The 11,810-nt window shown below is 33.1% G+C and overlaps 1 protein-coding gene across 1 annotated transcript; it reads left to right on the top strand.

Moving 5' to 3' along the window:
- The first annotated feature begins 790 nt into the window (after positions 1-790).
- On the top strand, positions 791-1,595 carry LOC114752504 (trypsin inhibitor DE5 alpha chain-like). The gene has a single exon (XM_028941236.1). The coding sequence runs from the start codon at positions 870-872 to the stop codon at positions 1,449-1,451; it is 582 nt and encodes a 193-aa protein (XP_028797069.1). The 5' UTR covers positions 791-869; the 3' UTR covers positions 1,452-1,595.
- The last annotated feature ends 10,215 nt before the right edge of the window (positions 1,596-11,810 follow it).

Below are 11,810 nucleotides of genomic sequence, written 5' to 3'. Positions count from 1 at the left end.
ATATTAATATCCAATATTAAATATACTCTATCTAGTGCTTAACATGGGAGCTAGATTACTAATAATTTTTAACTAATAAAAAAATTAGTTAAGTTAGGCATATGTTTTTAAAATATCATTCTTAATTATTTACATTAGAATTATCCTTTGATTAAGAACCCTTAATATGTGTAATCAATATGTATATCTTAAGATAAATTTTATATATTCAAAAAATAAAATGGATTGAGATGTCATATTTAAAATTAAATTAAACCTCTTAACTACTTTTTGTACTTACAATACAAGGAAGTAGGTTTGCAAAGGATGCTTGATTTATACCGCAAACAAACATAGGGTCCATAAACAACCTCGCCCGTAACCACGAATTTTTCACATTTCTTAATAAAATCATTTTATCATCTATGGTCACTAATTTGAATAAGTTAAAAAAATTAGTTAATTTAGTTGTTTGTAATAAATAAATATTATCTTTCCTAAAATACCTTTAATAATCATGCATATTGGCTAAAAGTATTTTTTAATAAAACATTTAACATGTGCAACTACAAAAAGAACTATCTTAAAAAAATTAGATAAGTATAAAAAAAATAAATTAGAGTGTTATATTTAGGACTAAACTAAATGTCAAATTATCAGAAGAATATTTTTTATCCAATGCATAAAATTCTCAGGCGGCGACAAAGTTTTGCTCTCTCTTTTGCATTCATAACGAAATACCTAAACTGCCCCTTTCAAGTATCGAGAGTCCCCATAAATAAAACCTTCCTCCTCTCGTTTCCACAGCACTCCATCAAAAAAAAAAAAAAAAACAAAGAAAACACAGAAATAACAAACCTTCTCTGCTTACAGGCAAATTATCTCAAGCAATGAAGGTTAACTTGCTTGCCCTCTTCTTCCTACTCTTTGCTTTCATATCAGCCAAAGCTGGTCCTTTGGTTGACACTGAAGACAGCCCCATCAGAAATGGTGGCTCATATTACATCCTCCCAGCCCTCCGGGGACTCGGCGGTGGCGTCAGCCTTGCCGCCACCGGCAACGAAACTTGCCCTCTTACCGTTGTTCAAACCATCAACGAACTGTCCAATGGTTTGCCCACCAGACTTTCTTCTCCTCACAGAATCGCTTATCTCCGCACAGACTTTAATTTGGAGTTCACCGTCGTAGCACCACCAAAGTGCGCAGCCCAACCGGCAAAATGGACGATTGTCGGCGGAGACGATGAGATAAAGCAAGTGAAACTTGCTGGTTACGAGGATACCCTGCGTGGTTCGTTTAGAATCCAGACATATCGTGGTTTGACCTACAGGATTGTGTTCTGTTCCACTGATGAAGATTCTTGCAGTGCTCTTGGGATTTCCAAGGACGATAAAGGACACAAGATTTTTGTTATTAACGATGATGACCCTTTCATCGTTGTGTTTGGCAAGGCTGAATCATCTGCTGAATGAAGAGCGTACTATACTATCGAAATGCTGATGAAGCCACTGCGCATTGCAAGTAAAATAAAATAATAATGCTTCATGTGCTTTCCTTTTCTCCATCTGTATCTGAAGCCTAACATAAATAAAATCATGTTCCAAGTGCTTCCTCTTCTCTCTCTTCTCTCTATTTCATACAACTTTCGGTGTTTAGTATAAGACCCGATTGACTTATTTAAAGAGATTAAAAAAGTTAATAAATTATCATAAAGTATTTTTATTTATAATTTTTCTCTAAAGTCGCTATGTATTTTAGAAAAATTATGTAATATATGCTATAATTAAGTAATTTAATAATTTTTTTAATCTCTTCAAATTAGTTAGTTAGGTTTTATATTAAGACCGGAAATAGTATACGTTACATTTAAGGTATCCTATAACTTTATTTTCTCCTACCTTCTTACTGTTATTGACACATGTGAATATATTTATATATATATATATATATATATATTCCTTCTCGTTCTATCCATACAAGATCCTATTGATTGGTTCTTAATAAAACTCTTCAGGAAATTTAATTGATGAAGTATTTATGATACATTTTCAAAAATATCCTTGCTTATTTACCCTTATCTTTTCCATTCTCTCCATATCTCAACGCCATATTAACTATACAAAATTGAAGGGTTGTTTAAATTTGGAAAGTCGTAAGAATTCGTTACATTTAATCATTTTAAACAAGCTTCATTGATCTCATGAAATTTGTCAATAAGATATTATAAAAAGGACTAGATAACTGTATATATATTGTACAAGTCAGCAATCTAGCACTACATATAACTGAAAAAAAGGTCACATATACCCTAATTTTTGGGGGGGGGGGTCATCCAGATGGAGATGGAAATATCGTAACGAATTAGATTGCAAGCAATGAGTTTATCTTGCTTTAGTTGCACCTTTGAACCTACATTGAGTTCTCAAGTAAAAACCATTTGAGATTTCTTTATTACTCTTCTGATCCTTAATATAAGACATATTTAACTAATTTGATTATATTAAAAAAGTTAGGTAAGTTAGCTAATTATAAGAATATGACATTTTTTCCTAAAACACTATAATCATCTTCTTTAATATCTTCTCTCTTTCTTCTACTTGATTATGGTTGAGGGAGTATCCATAAGGGTAATTTAGAAAAAATTGATAAATATACAAAATAAGTCTTATATTTAAAACTAAAATTAACTCAACAATTATGTCTTATATTAAGGATTGGAGAAGTATAATCCACATGTTTAAACAGTGTACGTAATTGTAAACCACTACAATATTTACGATAACTTCTCTCAGAGAAATACCTAATTAATTACTTTTTATGATCTATTTATCCAAGATACACCTCACCCTTCACTCAAGAGTACTCTCTCTAGGAGTTGGATGAGTACATTATATTAAAGCTCAAAGCAGTCTAAATGACGAAGATAATACATTGATAGCTTAGGATTAATAATGGCTTTTGAACCTAAGAAGAAAGAGCTTAAAGCTCACAATATAGCACAGGATCTCATTGTTCATGTCCTAAAAGGGGACCGCCATGGGTTATTGGACTAGCCTTATGGCTAGCCACATGCTAATAATCTGATTTCGTCAACAATATTTTTGTGGGGATCGGATTTAATAAGTCGTTTCCATTTTAAAGAGACAACTGAAGAATTTATTTTATGTAATTTTTCTTTTAAGTTATCTCTATCAATTATACATATTAAAGGACTTTCCAATTGATAGGATTATTTTCAGTGCAAATAATTAGGGAGGATACTTTAAAAAGTCAACACATATTTTTATAGATTATTAACTTAATTATTAATTAATTTCTTCAGTGTTTTTCTTCAATGTTTATAAATTAGTTATCCAACTTGAGTAGGCTGGGTCCTTTTACTTGATGACAACCGCACAGCTGTGGCGACAAGGTTATTATCATTGAAAGATAATAATAAATAAATGACAAAAATTCAAATGCACATGTTCAAATAAATTTATGAGCATCCAATGCAACAATTTATCCTCTCGTTTTCGTAACACCAAATCACATATACTACCACCTTTTATGGTCTTTAATATAAGAGTTAATTTGACATTTAATTTAGTTCAAAATATAAGACCTAAATTCGCTTTCTCCTTTATATTTATCTATTTTTTTTAAGGTAGTCTTTATAGTAGTTACACATGTTAAAGTTTTATCAAATAGTAATTCTAACTCATACACAAGATTAATAAGGGTATTTTAGAAAAGACAACACATATTTATTTTAAATAACTAACCTAACTAATTTTCTTAATGTACTCAACTAGATTTTATATTAAGGACCAGAGCTAATAGTGGAGTCGGAGTTTTATAAATTATGAACTACAATGAAGCCCAGAGATACAACTCAAAATGGTGATGAATGTGTTAGTTTATAACTTGCGGTCCATAATATAAGTCTTTTCTAGAAGATAAGTCACTTGAAAAGTAATTAATGCTTATTTGTTAATTTTATCCCTGCAATTAGTGTTTGAATATAACTTTATGTATTTTTCTCCATTTTTCACAATCTCTTTCAATTTGAAATGACTTATATTAGGGATAAGAAAGTGTGTGATGAAAAGGCTATGTTAATTTAATCAATGATTATGAATATGAGATTCGGATAATTACCATCCCAAAATGGGGGTCCATGGGTCGTATTGATGGGTAAGTTTGTGGAGCTGGGTGATATATCTTTTTCACTCCGTGCCGTCCTTTGCATCACATTAAGCGCAGCCGCACGGCTGGGGCGACAAGGGTACCTTCAAATCCTTTTTCAAAGAAATTTTCTGATCAGATTTAGAGAATTATATGAAATGGCGAGTTAGACGAGTGAACCCGGTTCTCTGATCCGGTTAAAAGTTTTAAAATAGCTTATCAGATTGAATTATATATATATATATTATTGAGCTTAAAATGACATTATTATAAATTTTTTTAAAAAATAGCAATTCATCATACTTGTATTTTAATAACCCATTATTTTGTTGGATGATGAATAATAACTCTATGTTACTCTTTTCAAAATTATTTGTGCAAATATTTTTATATATTTTAACTAGATTATATTATTTTAAGTAACTGGCCTGATTCTGAGATAACCCGACTCAAGCCACTAAACCTTAAACCATTTTCTTAATTAGTTCATTTACCAGTTTAGTTTTCACTACCTTGATTTAAAGCAATCTATTTATAATTGCACAATTTCATACCGTGACCTTGTTATTCTAAAAATTTCTTATATCTTTTGGTTTTAGTAAAGATAACAACCTCGTATTGTAAAGATTAAAAAAATTAATTAAATTAAGTTATTTTGTTAACATGTGTATTAGTTTTGTTAAAATATTTTTTTAATTATTTATATTAGCACTTGTTGATAAATAATTTTAAAAAATATATAAATTTAGAAAACAAAATAAATTAAAATCTTATATCTAAAATCAAAGTGTTTAACTGAGTTTTACGTTTATGACGGGCCGTCAGGCCGGGAGAGAAATTCTGTTAAGCATTCTTGATTTAAACCTCAAACGAATATGGGGCACACAAAAGACCTCTAGTCCACAAATTTTTCACATCATTGTACGAACCTAATTAAAAGTTTGCAAGGATCCTATTATTTTACCTTCCTTTAAAAAAATCGCATTATTTTTTCAATCCAACGCTCAAAGTTCTAACGCGACGACAAAGTTTTGCTATATCATTTGCATTTATAATAGAATACCAAAACTACCCTGCCAAGCATGAGTGTGTCTATAAATAGAATCTTCATCCTCTCGTTTCCACACCAGTCCATCAAACAAACACACAAATAAAAAACCTTCTTTGGTCAAACCCAAATAATCTCAAGCAATGAAGACTAATTTGACTGCCCTCTTCCTTCTCTTTGCCTTCACATTAGTTAAAGCTGATGTTTTGGTTGACATTGAAGGCAACCCCATCAGAAATGGTGGCCCATACCACATCCTCTCAGCACTCTCGAGACAAGGCAGTGGTGTCGGCCTTGCTGCCAGTGGCAACGAAACTTGCCCTCTTACCTTTGTTCAAACCTTCTAATAAACACTCAAGATTCCTGCCAATTTGGCTTGTTTTAACAATCTTTTGTGGGTTTTGGAAACTGATTATGTAGGGTTATTCCCTTAAAGCTGGAAAATATGATTTGAAAATATGAAACTTGTTTTGTGCTAATATTTGGGGATCATTTGTGCAATGCTTCTAAGATTCTTGGTGTAGGAAATAGCAAGAGCTGAAAGATGAACGATAAGGAGAAATACTAAACCTACTTTGGTTAATTAGAGGAAGATCATGGACACAGAGCAAGCAAGAATTGAAGAACCAAGTGAAGAAGGCCAAAAACACTTAATCCGCTGCAGAGCTTGGAGCAATGCACCGTGGACTCTGAAGCAAAAAGGAAGGAAAGGAATTCTATAATAGGCACCACAGTGCTTGGATAAATTTGTCGCAATGCCCAATCCCTTCTAAAGAGTTTCTTCTCTGTGTAATTTGCCCAACCGATGAGCCAATCCGCTGTGACACCCATCCCTGCACAACCATGCATTTTGCATTGTAAGTTAAAATTTAGGGCATATAAAAGGGGGAACTCATGATTTTCGGCCTAGACTTTGACTTAGGGACCCATTTGGAGATGTTCTCTACTAGGGTTTGGGGATTTTGAGGCTTGGAAGTATTAGGCTTGAAGTTGCAAGAGATTTGGAGCTTCTTTCTTGATTTTCTTGGTTTTCCTCTTCTCTTCTCCTTTGTTTCTATAATAGCTACAAAATACCTTTGTATTTGTGGCTCTTTGCTAAATATGTGTAGTTAGAGTAGTCATTTTAGGGTTATTTTGATCTACTATATGGATTAAGACTTGTTTTAACTCTCTCTTTAGTGTTAATGATAATGTTATGTTGTTTTTATCTTGAGCTTAGTGTTTCCTTGTGATTGGTCACCATTTGGAGTGATTCGTATGACGGGTTGAAGATTGAGAAAGTTAAATCGATCTTTAAACTTGGATAAAAACATGCTAGACCATAAGTTTATGCTATTAAATGGATGGTTTATTGATAGAATAAAGATATATCTATTGACCTAGCATTGTCTAAAAAGAGTTTTGGTTTTCAAAGTGTAATCTTTTTAAACAAAAGCAAGAGATTGTGAAGTTTTATTAAGATTACAAAACTTGGTTTTGATTTAAGAAAGCTTAATCAATATTTGTGAACGTTGAGCTAACTTAATTTATCATTAAACACTAAATGAGAAGTTGTTAATCAAATTTTATGAAGTACAATAGTGAGAAATAACCCTAAATCCTTATTTGTCTCACAGTCAAGTTTATTTTGTTTTGATTTTAATCTTTGTTTTCAAAGTATATTAAACAACTTCATTTACACATTAATTTCACTTAACCTAATCATGAGCACAATTGTGATTTTTAACACATTTGGCCGTAGTCTCCAAGGGAACGATATTTTTTATACCACTTGCAACCTGTGTGCTTACGGTTAAGCTAAATGATGAACAAGTTCTTGGCACTGTTACCGTGGACTAATTAATGGCAAGATTGTTTGTGGTTGATTATCCTTGTTATGTGATTGGTTATGCTTAAGTGTTTTTTTTTAGTATTTGCAGTGATAGTTATAGGTAGAATAGTAATATTTAGTTATTTAGTTTCATTTGATAAGTTTGATACTTTTGCTTTTAATCTCATTTTGTAGGTATCTCTTGATGCATGCAAGGAAACTTGGAAGTTATTCTAGAAGAGGTTACTAAGGAAGAATCCAATTTTGAAGAAGAAGTTGAAATCACACTAAAGATTTTGAGACAACCCTGGCTACTTCTACAACCACCACCTAGAACTGAACAGTGAGAAAACATGGCAGAACAAGATGAGAATGACTTGTACACTTTGAATGATTATTTGGATAAGGAAGGGCAGACCTTTCACTCATGTTCAGCTACCAGACATTCAAGTTAGAAACTTTGAAGTCAAACCAGCCAAATTCAACTTTTAGGGATGATTGGTACTTTTGATAGAAATTTAATGACAATCCTAATAAATACTTGACCAAGTTTGTAGAGGTGTGTAAGAACTTCAAGCAAAATGGAGTCTCTAAAGATGCACTGAGGTTGAGATTATTCCCTATGTCTCTATCTCATAAGGCAAAAGCATGATTGAACTCCTTGGTTGAACACTCTATTCGGACTTGGGATGAGTTTGGTGTAACATCCTGAATTTTCTGACTCAAGATGAAAAGAAAAGAGAAAACTTATTAAAATTATTTGATGGCCAAATAAAATCAGGGAAAAGTATGGAATATTGATTTTCAGGGTTTACAAATATTTTTGGAAAGTTATTTCCCCAAAAATGGCTTAAATAATTTTAATAGATAATTCTAAGAGAAAAATGGTTTATTTTTCCTAAAAATTATGTAAAAATACTTGGAGATTTACATTTAATCTGAAAATTTTAGGATAATCATTTGAGATAGCAAAGAAGATAGTTGAGGCATTAAATCTTAAAAGGAGTTAAGGATTAATTTCCAGATTTAAGGGCTATTTTCCTCCAAAATTCAAGAAAAATAGTTAGGAGATGATTATTGACCTGAACTTTTTATAGACATTATTTTATGGGTCAAAGAAGCTAATGAATAAGAAAGATCCACATAAAACATGGTGGAATAATTTCTGGGTTTATCTCATTATTTCAGAATTATAGAGAAAGGAAATAGATGAAGAGCAAAATGGTAATTTCCTCTTCTCACATGAATCACACGTGCGCCTCGCCCTTTTAGCCATCAGATCACTCATCCACCTCCTTCAATTCATTTTTGCTTTCCGTGGAGAATAGAGAGAGAGTACAAGGAGAGTTAAGAGGCACAGAGACGGCGACGGAGGAGGACGAAGGCAAAGGTCGTGATCGGAGGTGCTTGGGTCACACACAAACCGATTAACTTTGCAAGGTGAGCCTCCTGATCATTCTCCCACTCTTCTCTTTTCTGTTTTCTGCGTGGTCTGGGCGGTGATGGAGGAGAGAGAGATGGGTTTTAGAGAGAGAAAGTAAAGGAAAGATGAAGAGAACCGGTGAACTCTTATTCCACGAGAAGACTGAAGTTGGTAGGAGTAGTTTTTGAGCTTGCATGTTCCTTTCTTTGTTTTTGTGCTGCTGTCCGAACAAGGGGTACATGTTTGGAATTGTTTAATAATGATTTTCGAGTGGCATGATTGATCTCGCTTCTGGTTATGGGGTCAATGTTCGCTTATGGGGGTCCTCCATGCTGTCAAGTTGTGAAGCTAGTGAGAGGTAGTAGTTACGTGTGTGTGTGTGTATCCGAATGGTTGCTCTGTTTTAATTCGGCCAAACAGGGGTACATAACCTGAAGAAGTTGAAGTCAGATTCATGCATGTGTGGAAAGAGTTCTGTTCTGAATTGTAAATGACATACGAACATATAGAGGAGCTTGAGAACATAGTTTAATGGGTAGAAAGAATACTATATGAGTAGGAGATGGGTGATTTCGATTCATAGGACCAGAAAGAGCAAAACACGTTTTAGATAAATGTGATATATTTATATTTATGTATATGTGCGTCTTGGTCATGTTTGTAGGAACTGAATTTGTACAGTTAAATAGTTTTGAGATATGGAAGCAGAAAAGTTTTAGTTTGAGGAAAATTTCCAGATTTGAAGAAGAAGCATTCAAAAGCTGACTTTGATATTGACGTAGGTGTGAAATAATTTTCAGAATTAAGGAGAAGGGTCCTTGTGTACTAAGATGGTGGTTAATGTAAGAAATTGCTAAGCAGAAGGAATGGAAGAGATTGTATTGAATTAAGAGTAAAGGAAATTGAATGATAAGATTATTGTTAATTATTGGAAGAGCACGTAGAAAGTTCATACAATGAAATTTTGAGGCTTGACCGAAGGATTTATGAATTGCACTTAAATATGAGAAGTAGTTGGGGTTGTAAGATGAATGGTGAAGAATGAAGGGATTGATTGAATATAATGAAAATTTAGGGATTAAATGATTGAGTCTTAGAATTTATTTAGAAAATTGTTTGAGGAATAATTCCCAGATTATGAAAGGTTATTGGAGGAATGTTAGGCCAAAGATTAAGAAGATTAATAGATGGTTTGAAATTGAAATTGCTTGGCTTGGAAATAAGATGAAATCAATTTGTCTATCTCGGCCATGGGTGAAAATTAGTGAAGTTGGATTTTAATTATTTTTACTTCATTGGGATTCGGTGACTGAGGTATGAAGGGCACCTGGTTGTCCTTAGAAGTGACATACATGTATATATAAAATCTTTGACTGAGATGACCAGTTACTATGTAAAGTAACACTATGGGTTGAGATAAGGAAGGAAACATTCCAAAGAGAATAGTTTGAATAAGAAAAATTATCCAGGATGACCAATTATTGTGTAAGGGTAGAAATTAAAGAAGATTTGGGATTTAAAGAGTTATTAATTTATGAATTACAGTTGGATCAAATATTGATCTACCCTTACGAACATGATAGGTTTTGATATCTGCTCAAGCCCATCAAGAAGCAGAAAGATAGGAGAACGGTAAGATTTGATTTGGAGGGAAGCAGACCAGGTAATAGTTCTTTCCTACCTTACACTTAGGTATGATTGCTGCATGTCTGTTTGTACCATATTACTTTTCTAAAGCATGAGAACATGTAATTCTTAATTCCTTACATGGATTATTTAGCCGTGACCACGTGTAGCTGATAGACATGGGGCAGTATCTGCCAATTATTCAGTTTGTCTATCTGTCATTGCGCATAAATGCTTAACTGCATTGCAAGGGTATGTTCCACTTTGGCTTGTTTTGCATACTTTGTGTAATTTGCACATTTGCTTGATGGAAATTACTACTACGAGAATTCTCTAAAATCTTACCCTCCCATTCATGATGAACAGCGAAGGCTAGTAGCTCGAAGGATAAGGAGGATGTTTAAGAACAAGATGAGCTGGTTGAAGAACAGAGATGCCTGCTATATTTTGTACTTATGAAATAGAATATTTTGACAAATTAATATTTATTTTATTATATGTGTTAAATGGGCAAGTAACTTTATTTGCTTTATGTAAATATTATTTTGTATCCTTCATAAGGAGAAGAGCACTGCCTAGTGCAAGTATATGCTATCAACCAAGATAGTTGCCATATTTTTTAATATAATATTATGAGATTACATAGTATGAAATCATTCTTAGTGACATAGATTAAGTGAAAAGCAAAGTTGATTGTGGATCACTTTTCAATTATTCTAAAGGTTTGAAATTTTTGATCGACGAATGCTACTGTTGAAAAAAGAAAAAAAAAACTTCCCTGTCTTTTCCTAGGTCGGAAATCTGGCGTTTGTGATTCACAGACATTAAAATGATCATATCAGTATATATAAAAGTTAGGTGTTGCATTTGGTGGCAAAATTCCAGGCAAGATTTATTTTAAAAGGTAAACGAGTTGAGGGGTGAATTAATTTCTTTTGAGCAATAACTAGATAAGCTATTCTATGAAGCTTGGGAGAGATTTAAAGACATATGGAGGAATTGTTTGAATCATGAGTAGAAGAAATATGTCCTGATAGAAGCTTTTTGGAATGGGTTGAATGATCAGATAGTGACCATACTCAACACTACTTCAAATGGAGGAATTAGAAAGATGAAAGTCAATGAGTTGTATCAATTACATGAAGATGTGGCCTCTAGCACTATGCAACAATATAACAAGAGGAGGCAAGGTTCTAAGAGATATTAAGAGCCTAGTTCTTCTTTATCTAGAGATATTGTATCATAGCTTGAAGCGATCTCCAAAAGGTTTGACAACTTGGAAATGCAAATCAAGAAGGGCAATGCAATAGGAGTTCATGCACTTTAAGCCCCTGTGTACACTTACGATTATTGTAGTGAGAAACATCATTCTAATCAGTGTCCTTATACTTTAGAGACCGTCAATTATATGAATAATATGTAGCGAAGGTCACAAGGAAGTCCGTATTCTCAAACTTACCATCCAAACGTGATAAATCATCCAAATCTCTCATGGCAGAATGAGCTAAGTTTGAATCCACTGCAAGCATCATTTTTTGGTGCTAAACAAATGGTGCCTCCTGGATTTCATGGTCAACAACAGCAGTAGCAGCATCATCATCATCAGAAGGAAGAATCCAAACTTGAGAAAATGTTCACTCAGTTGTTAGCAAATCAAGAGTCCACAAGGGCCAAGAACAAGGCCACCTTCTCTCTCCATGAAATTGTTATTAAGAATCTTAAAGTTCAGATGGGTCAGTTGGCTTCACAAATAAATG

Source organism: Neltuma alba, unplaced genomic scaffold, assembly GCF_004799145.2.
Source record: "Neltuma alba isolate B1F8T4 unplaced genomic scaffold, ASM479914v2 tig00007415_pilon, whole genome shotgun sequence".
NCBI classification, from domain to species: domain Eukaryota; kingdom Viridiplantae; phylum Streptophyta; class Magnoliopsida; order Fabales; family Fabaceae; genus Neltuma; species Neltuma alba.
The sequence above is the reverse complement of the archived record's forward strand: the minus strand, read 5'-3'. Positions and strand labels throughout refer to the sequence as shown.